General features: G+C 37.7%; 1 protein-coding gene across 6 annotated transcripts in view; it reads left to right on the plus strand.

The window, feature by feature from the left end:
• The window catches only part of TRPC3 (transient receptor potential cation channel subfamily C member 3), a 54,375-nt gene that overhangs the window by 23,491 nt on the left and 13,836 nt on the right, over positions 1-17,048 (plus strand). For 5 of the 6 annotated variants that reach the window (XR_013925707.1, XM_080373550.1, XM_080373551.1 and 2 more), the window contains exons 3-4: positions 7,703-7,888; positions 15,192-15,356. Coding sequence is in view for 5 of the 6 variants with exons in the window: in XM_080373550.1 (XP_080229676.1) it covers positions 7,703-7,888; positions 15,192-15,356 (351 nt within the window). In the remaining variant the exon portion in view is untranslated. The remainder of the gene's footprint in view (positions 1-7,702; positions 7,889-15,191; positions 15,357-17,048) is intronic. The other variant, XM_080373554.1, reaches the window with a different exon arrangement.

Genomic DNA, 17,048 nt, shown 5'->3' on the forward strand with positions numbered 1-17,048 from the left:
TTGCTAACCTTCTATCTTTTGCATATACAAAGTCCAGTCTTCCTTTATCACTTATGATTTACCCTAACAAATTCTCATGTTCGTGTGCAAACCAAAGTTTGCACAAGTGTATTAGAAATGTGGGAAGGTGGCTTAGGACATACATTCATGATAGACGGTTCCCCGTGAATATTAAAAAACCTTATTAATAACTCTGATTTTTATTTTTATTTTCTTTCCCCTTCAGAAATAAGAGAAAGGATTCAAAGAAACCAGTGAATCCTCATTTTTCCTGGAAGATGCAAGACACATAGCCAAAAATAAGTACTGAAAATGAGTAAAAATAGATGGGCTAACAGGAACCCTAAAGACCATTTCACTCTACTTCTTTTGTCCTCAAGCTTCCTTACTTCTTACTCCTTCATGAAATCCTTGTTTGAAGCTCCTGTTGCTCCTTTTGCTATTCTTCGTCTTTGTTATTGTTTCTTCTTGACATTATTACCATTTTTTGTTCTTTGCATTCCTGCATCCACTAGTCATCTTCCCCTATTTTCTTCTTTTAAGTTCCTTCTGAATTCCCTTTTTTCGTATCTCCCTTCTAAGTGCTCACCTAATTTTCTTTACTTTTTTTTTTTTAACTTGGTCTTCCTTTAGTTTCTTTATTGCTTTATGTAATGCTGGTAAAACATGGCTGGCTTGTCTGAACATGCTGGTGACTCCTCTTTAGGTCTGGAAACCAGCTAAGGGAACAGCAGAGATTATCAGTGCCTGGCTGTCTAAGCAGCAATGTCCAGTATAGTGGCATGTCGTCCCTGTGGCCAAGGCAGGTGCCACAGTATTTAGTTTACTTTCCTTGGCGATCCTAGTCCCCATCCCAGGGATTGACAGCAGGATTTCAGATGATGTCAGAAATTTCAGTTTGTTTTATCTGAGTCAAGACTGCTACCACATCATAAAAAAAACCCTTTACTCTTTCATGCCTATTGCTGTCACACCAAATTTCAGTTCCTTGAAGCAGCTGATGAGATTCCTTCTTGTCAGGTTTTTAGGAGTGTTTTATATCTAGTAGAGATAGTTAGAAAGCAAGCAGCATTTTTGATGAAGTTCTGCATCTAAGTTACAAAACTAGAATTATTCTTCACTCTGGGCTTCTTCACCAATTTTAGTATTTTTAAGAGCTTTTATAATCAATGTGCCTGATCTGAAAGTGATTTCAAAGTATATATAATCTGCAGATTTGATTCCTTTCTTTTGCTGACAAGGACAAAAACTGTTAAGTTAGAAAAAGTTTAGAGTGGCATTCTACTGGCATCTGCCTTTGTGAGCAGTTAGAGATCTCAGAGATGTACCACTTTGTACCTGATTAGACTGGCTAGGGAAGTTCAGTGTGGAACTGTATCTTGTCTTAATGTAAAAAAACTGTTCATTACCGTAGTTGGAGAATCATGTTTTCCAATCACAGTAGCACCACAAAATACTGGGCAATACAAGCATTCTCAATTTCTGTGTTTTCTTACTATAATTTTTAGCAGACCCTGGCCACTGTGGCTGCTGTAGCTTAGTTGCTTGATTGAAGTTAATTGATATTTACCCTCCTCCCTGAGAACTTTAAAAGTGTGACTGCACAGTGATGGGAGAATTTCTAGCAGTCAGAACAGCTGATGGAACTTTCTTTTGGAGTCATCATAGAAAAAAAAAAATCTCAAGGTAGCTAAAAAGCCACATAATTGTTTCTGTATACCAGCTTTCAACTAAATGCTGTCCTGTGTAAGCATGTTCAATTCTCCCAGTTGAAATTGCGCTAGCTGATACCATGTCAGAATTTGGTCTATCATAGCAAGGATCAAAAAGATTGTAGTCCTGTTTTATATAGGATAAATCCCTGTTCTCAGTTTTGCTAAAAGCCCCTACTGAAACCAATGGAAGATGTGGACGTGCATCTAAAAGCGGAATTTGTCACCGTTCCAAGTAAATTTACATAGTGTTATCTCAGCTGAACTAACAAAGAGTGTTCAAGCTTGATTTACGTTGAGGTCCAACTTTTAAAAGGACAGGGCCCAGATCCATAATCATTACTGCAATTATGTGCTTTATTTGCATATACAGTTCCTGCAGTTATATATGTAAACTATATGCATGATCTCAAAATGGCCATTTATTACATAATACTCAACATAAGTCTATGGTTGCATATAATGTGTGTGAACTAGTTAGGCAACTGTGCATAGCCACAAACTGTGGTGCTTACAGGGATGTGATGCTCATAATAGAAAATGGATCTATAAGTTTTGTTTGACTGCATGTGATTGCTCAGTGTACATTTTCTTTGGAATAGTTCAAAATTTTAAGTGTGAAATCGGCTGAAGATTTTAATTTATATGCTTCATTCTTTGCATACAGGTTGATATTGTCTTTGTAAAAATTATAGATGAACTCATAAGGTAGTCTTTAATGTTATGAGTGAGGACAGAATATGCAGTTGGGCAGGCTGAGATCCAGCCATTGACGTGTGCCAGAGTCCTCCACTACTGCTCGTGAGACACAGTTCTGCAATTCCAGTCGTCATCAGTTGTCCATTATGTACCAGTGTCAGCTACAGTATCTGTGAAATGTAGAATACAGGCTGGTATTTTTGATGATACAAAGATGTCTGTGTAACCAGTTATTTTTTTGAGAGCGTTACCATTTAAGATGATATAGCTAGTAAAACCAGCTGAGTTAGGTTGTGAATTAATTGAAGAAGCACTTTGTTGATCAAGTCCCTGTACTGTGCGCAAAGAACCCCACTATATAAGCAGGGTTATTGGTGCCTTACTCAGCGTTCCCCTGAAGATCAGCTTCACATTAACAAATTGGCAACTTGCACAGCATGTAGCAGGGCTTTTTGAACATGGATACTCCAGATGGGGAGTTTTGGTAGCCTTGTTTATGACCCATAAGAGATGAGTGATCTGGTGGCTTCATTTGTATATTCTCAAGAGTAAGCAGAGGTGTATGTGGATGACTAAGACCACAGATTCTGGTTTTTGATATTCACACAACACCCTAGAGGTAGAAGGCTGTTTGAGAATTGCATCACATGGTTACAATGTGGGTAGTGTTTCTCTGTTTAATTCTGTAAAGCGATCAAGTAGATGGATGTAAATTTGATTTGCTAATCCATAAGTAAGTAAACACCTGAAGAGGGAAATCCAACAAGTTTTCCTAGTGTAAGATTCAAAGCCTGAGTCAGATAGCACATACTCGTTTTCAGTTCTTGTAATAGCATTTATAAATAATGTAGCCTGAATTTAATCCTTAGATTTGACAGAGTAAAATTTAATCCATCGTATCTTTAATCTTGTCTGACAATAAGCATAACTTTCATAAGCAAGTGATATATCCACCTATCAAGAAGCATGTAGCGCTGGTAATTTTTCAGTAAAAATGTGGGTGACTGTTGTGTAGTAGGCAAGTAGTCCATGCAAAGCAGGAACCGGCAGGGCCATTCACAGAGTGGACGGGAATATTTTTTTGGGATGTCAGTTAATATAGTGTGAGTTTTGAGGGCAGGAGCTTTGCACTCTCTGCCAGGATGAGTCAGGAGCTCTGACACACTTGTGGGAATGAGTCTGCATTTGTGAGAGAATAGCAAAATGAAACAATCTGTAGTCTATTGAAATAACAGTCTTAGTGAGCTACTGCTGCAATCGCAATTCGTCTCCCTTTTGCCAAAGTAAAGTGATTTTATGCCACTTTGCCATTTGTAGGCGATGTTTCACAATTTTAACTGCCAGTGAAAATGTATTCTTCTTGCTTAGTTTGCACTAACTGAGAAAACTATGTTAATTGATCTTTTAAACTGTGTGTGTGACTATAACAGAAACTTACTTGAATGTTTACGTTTGATGAACCTGATGCTAGGCTGTACTTGGGTACTTGCATATGTGTGAGACTTGGTTTATAGCATTTTCCTGACTTTCATATGGAAGTTGTTAGAGAAGCAGCTTCTTAGTAACGTAACATTTCTGTGTTATTTTAAAGAAAAAGAGAATAATTAATAGGTAAAGAAAATGGAGTGAACCTTTAGCAAGAGTAACTATTGTTACTTCCTACCTGTTAGAGGTCCACTGTTTCTCTTTCCCTTTCTGCAGTTAGAGTAATGAGAAAAGACTTAAATGAAGACACTCCCTGCAACTTGACAATCTGTGTTCACTCATGCAAGGACACAATTGGGGTTGTCTTATATCATAAAGCACTCGAATAATACAAAAGCATTTAAACTAAACTTCATGAAACCTTAATGAGATGTCACCTTTGAGCATAGGACAGGTAGAAATCATACTAAAGCAAAGACTTTTTTTTTCATGTAAAGCTTACAAGTGCCTGCACATTCAAGTGAGAAAGAATGTAGTTTATCTTTTAGCTATATAGTACTACTGCTGAAGTCAGTGAAGTTAGTATATCCTCCCATGTGCTGCAGAGGATTTACAGCTACTTTATAGTGTTAAAGAAAAATTGATTGTCAGTCTTATTCCTGTTGAATTAATATTATGCTCTGTCTGGTGATCATTGTGGGTTTTGCCCAGCCATCTCAGTAAATTGCCTTTCTTTAGCTGTAGTGAAATGTGTAAGTAAGTGTTGCTTGAAATTGGAAATTTAAGGAAGAGTGTTCAAGTTTGCACAGATCCGTAATAATTCTGTTGTGAAAACAATATAAACAGTATTAAGAGCATACGACTTCAGTGAACTGAAGGCATGGTATTCTTTTTGGATTTACTCAAGATGTCTTTAGTCTGCTTTGTCTTCACTGAAGAAAGTCCCCATTTCTTTTTACATTGTCTTACAGCTTTATGGTTTGCTTAATATCCTTTGCAAGCCTGACTTCTAGCAGTTTATGCTTGTAGTTCATGGCCTCTATAACTAGACTGTGAGGAAAGACTGTTCCCCTTTGCTTTAAGACTGCTGCTCTAGCCACCATTCTGGAGTCTTCCTTTGCAAGGTTTTTTATCTCTGTAGGAACTGATGTCTGATTGCTTTCACATCTTTTGCTTAAAAGCCTTTGGACCTTCATGCATAATTATAAGTAAGTTTCACTCCCTTGACTAGCTTTCTTATGAGACTTGGCCTTTTTAAACGTCCTAAGGCTTAGTCATACATATGCTTGCTTATCCTTTCACTGAATTTAATCGTGTATCCCAGTATTATTTTTATAGTTGACTCTTCTGTACTGTTCTCCTTGGTTAACAAAAACAAATCTAAAATAACCTTACATCCTGTTGGTTTACTGACAACTGAATTAATTTGCCCTCTATGATCAAAGGAAATAGCTGAGTCCTGTTTAGGTCTATGACTAGGACTGGTTGTTTCCAAGTCTCTATGGAATGTTAGTATTCCATAATAACACAATTCCTAGTAGTATTTGTTTATCTCCAGTAGTGTTTCATTTTGATTCATATCTGAGTCTGACCTGTGGGATTGATAGCTGATTCCTGCAATTATCCTATGCAGCCTCTTTTCCTATATTTTCCAAAAATAATTTGAAACTATTGGGAGCACATTAGTTTCTCTGTCCCATTTTATAGATGCCAAGTTGAAAATTTAACAAAACTACCAGCACAAGGAAGGAAAAGTTACTTAGGCAAGGGGGAAAAACTGAGGGTTTCAGGAAAAAATGTTAGACCGAATGAGAAAAATATGAGGGCAGGAGCAGTAAGGAATCATTTTTGAGAAGGCAGGAACCACAAAGGAAATAAATCTGTTACCCCCCCAAAAGTGATTTTTTTAAAAATGGCAGTGTATGAAAATGAACAGTAAACATCCAAAAATGGAGAGGCAGAGGATTCACACTAGTCTTTTGATGAACGGGGGGGGGGGGGGGGGGGGGGCAGGGTGGAATGAAGAAAAGCTGTGGCGTAATTTAAAAAGAAGGGTATGCTATTTTCAGTTGGGCACTGAAACACTTGATACAAGGTAAAATTGACAGGTTCAGTCAAGTTTTCTCCTTCAACTGTAACCTGATACGAGGAAATCAGAGGCTACATCTCAGATAAAGAAGTCCTAGAAATTTAGCTGAGAGGACATGGACACATAAATGAGACCAAGATTTCTACTGAACTGGGTATCAGGTAAGAGCTTATAGGTAATGTCACAGAGGTGGTGGAAGACACAGGCAAGCATGAGCAACCAGTGCAGAGCTTTACATGTGCATGCTTTACAGAGAGATCTTAAAATGCTGAACCATAGCCACAAATGTTTTGTTTGAAGAGAAAGATAGGTGGAAATCTTTGCAAAGTCAACATACAGGAGCAACTGAGTTGTTTTAAGGTATCACCTCAAAGACAGATATAAGCTTGCTTGTAAGGATGAATAGTGTGAAACTTGTGAGCAGCATGCCAGATGTAAGTCATGAACCTAGTGAAAAGCAGTACCACTTGCGTCCTTGATGCAGTAGTATAGTAGCTGCACAGAAAGTATCACAGCATATGGGCGTAACTCAGGACATGGTCCCAAAGCACTGAATGGTTGAAGGAGGCTGAGGAAAGCTAGAAAGAGCAAGGATGAGTAGAAAGTAGTTGTTTTTTCTGTGTGACACAGTAAGATTTCACAGCTGTAGTCAACAAGCTACAAGTCTGGAAATGGTCAGTGATACTGCACCGAAATTGAACTAGTGAGGGAGAGAAAGAAGTGCTTTGCTAAAAGATTAAGTTCTGAAAAGAAGCTGGATAGGAGGAGGAAGGATTTTTTTAATAACAGAAAACAAATATACTTTCAGAAGGTAACGCAGGCAGAGCTGTTTACTCCAGCAGTAATGGAAGGGAAAGCTGATGGAGTAAGAACAAGAGGGAGTTATATTAGATGATTTTTGGAAAAGGAATGGTTTGTGGCATTTACAGACAGAAGTGAAGGAGAGAGGAAGGGAAAGATGGACAGAGCTCTTAAATAAAAGGCTTGAGATTTTCAGAAATGTCTCTCTGTAGTTCAGCTGTGTTGTCAGTGGCAAGGTCACCTCTTGGAGAATGAGGCAGAAGCCTAGTATCTTTTAACTGTCCTTTGAAGGAGCTGGTTTCTGTGTTGCCTGTACAGGAAATTTGGGGTATTTTTTCCCACAACACTGGTGTCCAAGTTCATGCCACAGTAATTCTGTGCAGTTACTTTGTAACCCACTGGATGCACTGTTGGGTGTAAAGTGGTTCCAAGGATAAGTGAGAAGCAGAGGGGGGAAATGACTATGGTATATATTAAAGAGTAAGCAGCCATTTTAGCAGTGTAGAAAGAGTAGAAACATAATTGTAGCCTGGGAGGCAACCCTGTAAGAATTATTTCATTAATTGTCTGCAAAGTTTTTGCAAAGGTGAGGTTAGTATTTAAAGAATTTTGGTCCCAGTTTGTCTGTGCAATTCTTATTTGTCCATTCAGCTTCCCCTTGCTGCCCATCTGGATTATTTTCATCACACTGTTATTAATGCTCCCTTGCTCTCAAACAGTTGTCATCATCTTCTATTCAAGTGGCTACCTTGTGTCAGAGAAGAAATGGTTCCACTATACAAAAATTCTTAAATGTCTGATGTGCTCCTAAGCATAGAATCATAGAATGGTTTGGGTTGTAAGGGACCTTAAAGGTCATCTAGTTCCAGCCCCCCCTCAAACACTATTAATTTTTAGGAACTTGTATAGGTCCTTTTTTCCTTACTGTTGACTTCAAGTGTGTTCATCATGAGCCATCTTTTTCCTTCTGTTCCAGAATGACTATCGCAAGCTGTCTATGCAGTGCAAGGATTTTGTGGTTGGTGTTCTTGATCTCTGCCGAGACTCAGAAGAAGTGGAGGCCATTCTTAACGGGGATTTAAACTCTGAGCCAGTTGAAGCGCAGAGGCACAGAGCATCACTGAGCCGCGTGAAGCTGGCCATTAAGTATGAAGTCAAAAAGGTAACTGCACATAGCCAGTGCTTTCAGACGGTGTAATAGGAACACAGTGTTGTCTCTATGAACCAGTGATCGGATGCTTTACGGAGACATAGTGTGTGTAATCAAGATTTTCACAAGGCAGAAGCTGGCAGAAGGGGACTACAGTGGAGGAGTTTAATCTACTTTCCACAGCTGAGAATTGGCAGGAGGTTTTAATGACGTAAATCAGCTGTGCTAGCAAGGTTATACACAGTTGGTCAGACCCTTCTTGTGATTAATCCAAAAGAAGACATTTCATTGGAGCCAGATTTTCACTCAGTGAGAGTGAGGATGTATCTTTCTGCTGGTCTGTGTGGTAATATCTAATCCAAAGAGAAGGCTGTGTTGGTGAAAGTTTTGGGTTCAGCCACTGAAAAGATCTGGTCTGTTCATTATTTCTTTTTATCATCTTTGCTTTCTACCTTAACTAAATTAATTGGGCAAGTAAATTCTGGGAAGTAAGTCTTGCAGCTTTCTACTAGTGTTCCTATCAACACATAGGCGTTTTTTGTTTGATTGTTGGTTTTGGTTGTTTTTTTGGTGGGTTTTCTTTGGAAAGAAAGGTCTTCCTTTTACTACTTTGAAAAGGGAAAAAGAGAACATCTAAACTGTCACTAAGTATGTTATTTTTTAATTTATTTTAAAATATGACAGTAAATCAAACAGCCAATCTGCAACTGTGTGGGTTTCAGTGAGAAATTCTACATGATTTACTCTGTGTGTTCCTTTAAAAAATATTTTAAAATTCAGTGCCAAAAAATTATGGAATATATTTGTGGCTAGTTAATCAGTTCATTTCTTTATCTTTGCACCTGTATCTATCAGTGTTTTGTGAAGTGCGATGTGTTTTCAGTTGATGCCTCTCAAAATAATTTTTAATGAATAGTTATTTTGTGAATGAATGGTATGTGTTAAAAAATGGAGCTGTGTATCACACATTTGACACAATGCATATCCATTTAACAGTTTTCAATATATAGTTATAGTGTTCTCTTCAAGATCCCACTACCCTGGCACAGAAAATAGTTAATACTGTGTCCTACTGTGAGAGGGCTCAAGGAATACAGCAATGCCTCTATTATTTACAGCTACCTATTTACATGGTTAGCATCATTTCCATTCTTAACAGCCATTATAGTTTCATCATCTCTACGAGAAGCCTTGTGTCTTTCAGAATAAATAACACTATTCTGTGGCCACCTGTGGAGCCAATCTGCCACATAAAATTATTTGTAAGCAACCTGCCACAAACAGCTGGGAAATACTGGTGCTTATTATGTCCCCAGAAGATGGTTAACAAAAATTGTAAATGCATATCCCAAAGAGCAGTTCATCATTTCCAATATAGAACTGGTCTACAGCAGATAAATGCATATTGATTACCAGAATTCCAGGTAAATATGTGCAAGTATTAAATTAATTAAAAATAATGGAAAAGAATCAAGGTGCATAAACATGTTGTTATATCTAAATAACATGTGAATTCTTTGTGCTCTTGCATTTTAAAGTGTACCAAACCTTTCCTGAGACCTGAGTCTCAGCTTGCTTTCTGAAGACACTGGTATTCTATGAGGTTGCTGTTACTGATGAAATTAATTGCTAAGCAAAGGGCCACACATCTGTTAAGAATAACAGAAATCTACGTAGTACAAAAAAAGACAATTCATTTAGCAAACTTGTTTTCTTCTCTTGCCAGAGATTAATTATTTGTAGATAAACCAAGGTTTTGGCTCCAATTTGTGACAAATACAGTTCAGAACCTACAACACTAGTGATCTTGGTGGAGGGAAATAAATAGATGGTGCAGAGTTGTTACCATATTTCTACATGTGCTGTTCCCTCTAAATGGCCATTACAAAGGGCATGACAGGGATTGAGCCAGGAAATGTCTCTGCCATGGTGATCCCTTGATGCTGGGGTTGAGTCTGTTACAGCTGTGGCAGATTATAGCAATATTCTGACTGTAGCACAGATTCAGATGTGGGAACTCCACATGGGATGATTTCAACCCTGTAACTGTAGGAAACAAACAAGGATGTGGCTTACGTTTCTTAGCTTTCAGTATTTCTAGCTACATTTCTGCATCAGCTACTTTAAGGTCAGCTAACGTTGCCAGCAGTACAGCCAAACAGAACAGCAGATCCATGAAATGGTTAATGAGCCGTATGCCCTTTTCAGAGGGAGGAGAGACAGGAAAAAGCATATGACAAGTGAGCAAATGTGCTTAGAAGTTTACTGCTAGGGAAATGGAGTTTTAAATTCTATTAGTAATGAAACTCTTGCACTTAATACCCTAGGCACTGCATTAAAGTAGCCCATCTGGTAAGCTGGATATGATTTTGAAGTTAAAGTTCATACTGAAACTGCAGCCCCAATAGTGAAGGATTAAGGGAATTAAGAAACCAAGAAAAACTAGTTAGAAAAGTAGCCTTGCTCTGTATGCTGAATTGCTACTGATGTCACGCTTTTAATATTGTACCTTAACTCTGTCTTTAGATGGTCAACAAAATTTCAGAGAAGCGACACTGGGCCAAGTTTTGCAGTTCTTGCAGAGATAAAAATTGGAATGGAATTTCCAAGTGAAATCATTAAGAGTTTGTTTAAGTAAAATCACAGGATTTAATTTTCAAACACTGAAGTTTTGAATCAGTAGACAAAAAAGAAGATTCAAAAATCTCTTTGTATGTTGTATGTTTGTGTATTAGAGTGTGCCAGGATCTGTTCCTGCTACGTCTAAACTCAGTCATTAGGATGTTAGGAATAAATAACATAATAATCATTCTTAGTCATACAGAAAAATATTTACATACTGATGACTTGGTTCTTGGTCACAAAACTGAATACATCTGAAGTGTTACAGTCAATTATGCCCAGAAAAGCAGCTAAATTAAAATTGGGATTTTCTTGGTGACCAGATGCTGTACTCGTGCATGTCCCTGGGGTTTGAATTAGATCCTAAAATATTAAATAAATATGATAATAAGATCTACATATGTAATGAAAAGTAAGAAACTGTGTTTAAAGTAGGATGAGATAAGAGGAATGCAGAAGGAACAGGGTTGTAGGATGAGGTGATTGGTAGGTAAATATGATGTGAACCTGCTGTTCTTGGAGGAGATGAAGCTGGGACGGAGGGAGACAGATAGACAGGGCGGGGGGAACATAGAAGAGGTGGCTGAAAATAGAAGCAATGTAATCATAGAGTTAAGTATTTCAGCAGAGCTGAAGAGAAGGATGAATTTCAGAGTTTTTGTGGATGAGAGAAGTGACACAAGTTGCTCTGAGCGCTTGGAAATGGTGCGTATTGTGCAGTGGCCAACAGTTAAATAAGTTGCTAAGATCTTCTCAAGAGCCCTTAGACTTACTGCCAGAGAAGAACTTGCCATAACCATTGGCATCTTATTCACTAACTCCTCCCTTTTTGGGGGAAAATTATAGCACAGGCAGATCTCTTAGTGTCAGATCAAAATGTTGATAGACGAGGAGGAATAAACCAGCACATAGCTCTGGAGGAGATGCAAGAGGGCCTGTGGGCTGATTCATAGCCCTAGGCGAGCTCCCTTAAAGCTCCTTTGCTGTTTCTTCCTATTCCCTCTGGTAGTAGGAGTGATGTGGGTGTTTCTTCTCTCTCCTCTTCCCTACAGTTTCAAGCCTGCTTTTTAAAAATGTCTTTGTAATTTGAAATAATTATTTATTTTCCTGTCTTTGGCCACAGTTAATCTGCTGTGGGATTTGTCCTTTGATGTCCTGAGTTGAGAATGAAATTTATCTTGGCAAAAGAAGAGGCTTGGGGCATGTTTCAGAATGCCCAAACACACAAAAAAAAAACCAGTCTCCTTTTTTCAAATGGGTCAGGCTGGCATTTTTTATGGTGCATAAGCTTCAAAGGTGACAGCCTAATAAAAATATAACCATAGTCTCTTCTCCCAGGTAACTAGCAACAGAACAAGAGGAAATGGCCTAAAGTTGCACTAGGGGAGGTTTAAATTGGATATTAGGAAAAATCAGTGGAACAGGCTGCCCAGGGAGGTGGTGGAATCACCATCCCTGGAAGTGCTTAAAAAAAACATGTAGCTGCAGTGCTCAGGAACATGGTTTAGTCCTGGGTTAACTTTGGTAGTCCTGGGTTCATTTGAACTTGATGATCTCAAAGGTCTTTTCCAACCTAAATGATTCTGTGGTGGTTCAGGTTGACATTAATTTCTTAGAAAAATTTTTACATCTTTCTATTTATTTCTGTTGGCCATTCCACTGTAGAAACAAACTGCATTGATACATAATCTAACTGGTTAATGAATCGCACACCAAAATATTTTGGGACTTTAGTTTTAGAGCAAAGTAGATTAAATTATGAAGAATGCTTCCCTTTTTAAAGTTCATGCAACAGCTTCAGATTCTTCCTCTTGAGGGTTTTAAGGTTCCCTGTTTTCATTGCCAATGATTTAATTTGATATTTAAAAAAAAAAAGTCTGCCCTATTGTACTACTGTATGCATTTTTTAATGAGATTTGGAATATAAATGGAGTTTTGCAGGCAAGACCTGGCAAACAAGAATGCATATAGTACATTATGATCTCAACAGAGTACAAAGGATAATAAAATGGATATCCAAGGTTTACAGTATTTTATTTTTTTTTTAAGTATAAGCAACTCAGATCAACTCACTCTTAAGCCAACATGGATTATCAGAATTATTTTGAAATCTTTTTTGTGAAACTGCCTAGCATTCTTTACTCTGATTTACTAGTTGTTCTCAACCAGTGTGAAAGTATATTACCAGATTTCTTTAAATCGCTGTGGTAACTAGGCTGTTTACCCTTGTGCTTAACTGATATCCCACATGCTCACAGGATATTGTATAACAGTTATAGTGATGAGTATGATAAAAGTTTAGAAATTGACTTAACCAGAAGTGTAAATATATGGGCAAAGAACATAGGGAGCTGGGAGTTATAGAATTCTTTTTCCCTCCCATTCCTTATGTTTCTTTAGTAGCAGCACCCAACATGGGCTACACACTTCAGGTTACACAACATGATCCTGATGGAGTGGCTGCAGTTTCCTCTGCCCACGTTACTTCATCCTAAAGAAATACAGCAGTGCTTTAAAAATAGAGCAATATATGCTCACTTTTCAACAAACTCAACCAAAAGTGATTTTAGTAAAATAAAACTTAAAGCATATCTATACAAATGCAGTTGTTGGCAGCAGCTTGTTTCATCATTCCGTAATTAATTTGGGCATCACTTCCCTTTCCCTGTGATCATACTGAAATCTTACTGAAGCTAGGAAAATAGTGTTTGCATGTTATTTGCTGCATAGGAGAAAGATGGAAGTTGGTTTTGTTTGTTTATTTGTGGGTTTTTATGGCTACTAGATCCTTACTATGTGCTGGTTTACTATTGTAACAAGTCAATCTCTGCTCCCTTTCAATTTTGGGACACTTAAGGTAGAATTTGTGGAAGCTAGGAAGGAACAGAACTTATGCAGAAGGCTCAGGAGAGCAAGTTTGTGTTGTAATAACTGTCTGAGGAGAATCTGAGTGTTAATCCTAAGCCTGCTTTTCTACTTGTTTCATTGTCTCTTCATGACTACATCCCAATAAATTCACTTGATACCCTGTTTCTTTGTCTTGATGTTTGTCTGGCTTCCTCCCTCCCTGTTTTGAAGCAGTTGGTTACAAAAGCCCCTGATGATGTCTCGGCTTTGCTTAGTTAAGGTCAGTTGAAATTTTACCATTGACTTCAGTGGGCATCAGAGTTAGATCAAAAGAGAGGAAGTATATTTGAAAATTATCTTTCATGTGTCCATGTCTGAGTGCAAGAAAATTACATACCAAAATGTGGATGTAGGGCTCAATGTTACAAAGGTGGCCTGACATTCAGTGAACTGAAATTCAGTTGTAGCTGTGTATGTTTAGACTACTGACAATCAGGATATTCTTGTTTTAAGTGCCTAAATATGTCAGCTTTTGGTCATTTTATCAGAGGCTATATTTATTCAGATATTTGTGCACATCTGGTCTTGTGGTTATCTCTGTTATGTTTGGCACCTTTTAGTCCTTCTGCCATAGAAATGAGCAAATACTTAATATTGATAAACATTAATGTAAACTAACCAGCAAAGATAAAAGAAACATCTCATAAAATAATTCATTAAAAATAAAACTGGCTTGCTCAGAAAACAGTGAAATGTTTATATTTTTAGTTAAAGCATATACCTCAGATGTTATTTGAGCCTCCTGCAGTGTGTTGTTAAGCTGTTAACAACTAATTAAAATACAAAGAATAGCATAAGACTCTAGTGATAACAATCTGTATGTTCAGGGTCCTTTAAAATTTTGAAAAAGTGAAAAAGGAAAAGTTATTTTTGAGAACTGTCAAATTTGAGAATTTAATATTTTTCAGCTGAGATAGTATCAAATGCATGAACTTGGAGAAAATACAAAACTGTACAATAAAATACAGTCTGTTACAGAGTCTTTAGAGCATCGGCAAAACCATAAGATCATCTTTTCATCTGGTTCTCAAAATGGCATTTTCTTGTATTACTGAATGCTAAATTTTATTTTCCACAAAGCATGAAAATGTATTTGTAGTAAGTTGCTCCTGATTATTTTTCAAATCCCAAGTACCTCTAAGTAGAGGTGATAGCTAGCACCATTGATGGTAGTAGTGAGAGAGAGGAAGCCCTTTCAATATTCATCTCTGTGTGTCCTGGTGAGGTTTAAAATTCTGTGCTCTACTTTTGCTTCCTTTATTTCTTGCCTCAGTAAGATTTAGACTGAAAATGTATAGATGGTTAAGGAGGTATTTGGAACTTTTGTCAACGAACCAAATCAAATGGCATTGAGGAAGTTTGTGAAGAGCACATGCAGGAAGGGGAGAGGCTCACGGTGGATTATGGTCAGACCAGAGTTTTCAGTCTCCACAAAAATTCTGCACGTGCCTTGAATCAGCTTGATTTGCTGAGAAATTGTTGGAAGTTAGGACTGAGGTTCAGCTCTGAAAAGATCCAGTCAGGTATGTGAAGCTGTTCTAATAATGCATAAAAGACTTCTAACAGCAATGGCTGCCCATGTGTGCAGCTTTGTCCCCAAAGTGCTGCTTTAAATCAGCTCAGTAGTTTCTTCTTTATTAACTTTTATTTTAAAAGAAAGGAGAAAAAACATGATACTTAAGCTCTCACTTAACACCAGATATTTCAGGTGATCAGGTATGTAGCAGTTATATAACTCTTCTTATAAATTATAATATGTCTTGGTTTTCTTTCTTTTTCTTTACAGTTTGTGGCCCATCCAAACTGTCAGCAACAGCTACTGACTATCTGGTATGAAAATCTCTCAGGATTACGGGAGCAGACCATAGCTATCAAGTGTCTCGTTGTGCTGGTTGTGGCATTGGGCCTTCCATTTCTAGCCATTGGTTATTGGATTGCGCCATGTAGCAGGGTACTGAATTTTATAAATTACGTATCTTATAGTATTCTGGGAGCTGGTTTTCCATTTCTGGCATTCAAAATGCAATATTGTATCTCTAATGCTGCTGCTTCCAAATTTTAATTAATTAATGGTATTTTTAGTAATCTGTAATCTTGAGCCAAAAGATACTGTTTATTTGCACTGTAAAGAGGGGATCACAGTGATGAAGCATGCAAATACACGGTTGTTAAGTTTAAAGAAAGAAAAAAAAAATACCTTCTCTGAGAGCTTTTTTTCTTTTTAAAATTTCCATAGATTGTGCTCATCTCACAATCTCAGCTATATAATTGTATTTGTGTTAGTAACATGGATTTTTTGAAATTCACCGCTCAGATTGTGTATTAGGTCTCCTCTGATGGCATCTGATGCCATTCCCATATAAACCATTAGCAGAACATCTGTTGACTGCACTGATGCAGAACTTAATCTTAAGTAAAGTATTTGTTATTCCTGCCCTAGGAGTTCTGTTTTACCAGGTGGACCATAGAGCAGAAATTAAATTAAACACAGTATTCCAACCATGTGTTAAGATATATTCCTAAGAGAGGGCAACTGTAAACTCTTACCTCTTCAAAATTATGTGAAAGTATATGTGTGCTTCCAGCTTTCCTGATGATCTCACAATTAAAATAACCACAGTTTCTTTGAAATCTTTATTGTGTGTGAATTGTCTGCGAATGAAGCATGTTGAATAGGTCTTTGGTAAAACAGAAGAAGGAAGATTTCTGTTACATTAGCTTTTGAAAAAAATCAAAGTAAATTTACTTCTGTGCTGAGTATGGTCGTTCAATTTTATTTCCTTAACAAGTGTACAGCAAAGAAATGTGAGTTTCATTCACTTACATTTTGCTGCTGTAGTTCACCTTGAAAAGGACAAGATTTTGCTCATCTCCTGCCTATTTCAAGGGAACCTGGTATTTTCTCTGGGTTAAATACTTATTTACCTTAAAGATAAACCTTTATGAAAGTAGTGTAAGTGTTCCTGTTGTTATTCTCTGAAATGTCACTTTCCATTAATATCTGTAGTAAAGATATTCCTTACTCACAGCTCCATATCATAGAAATGCATTTTAGCATTTGTGTCCAATACGAAAGTGACATTTGTCCTTGAGCTTTAATTCCCAGTACCAGAAACACCTGACATGTTTCCTAGCGCTCATGTCAAATAAAGTACTGTACATTCAGATCAGTTGTTTCATATTGTAATTTCAAAATACTTTCTAAAGGTCGGGAGCAGGAAGGGAACTTGAGATCGTTTGCTCAGGTAGTAAATGCTCTTTAGCTTGCGCTGGTCCGCTTAGTTCGTAGTAGCTGACCCATGTGAGGAAAACCATTCCTTGAAATAAGAAAGCTAACGGTTGGGCTTTATGGCAGAGCGGTATATTGTTCTGTTGTACTGAAGGAGACAGGAGACCTTTGGCCTTAAGAGGTGTGCAGCAGCGAAGACAAAGAGGTCTGTGTAGCATCTACCTTGTCACGCCTTGTACAGAGATGGCACAAGTGTTGTCCCGCTCAGGCCACAGAAAGGTGAATTCCAAAGGTACTGCTCCTCCCAGAGGGGAGCAGGCTGGGAAGGACAAGTACCCCTACATGTGCATTGCCCCCAAGAGGTCTCCAAAGGGCTTTGTTAAGGGATCTCTGTGCTTGAGCCAATGCACAAAT

The sequence above is a fragment of the Falco punctatus genome, assembly GCF_963210335.1.
Source record: "Falco punctatus genome assembly, chromosome: 1".
NCBI classification, from domain to species: domain Eukaryota; kingdom Metazoa; phylum Chordata; class Aves; order Falconiformes; family Falconidae; genus Falco; species Falco punctatus.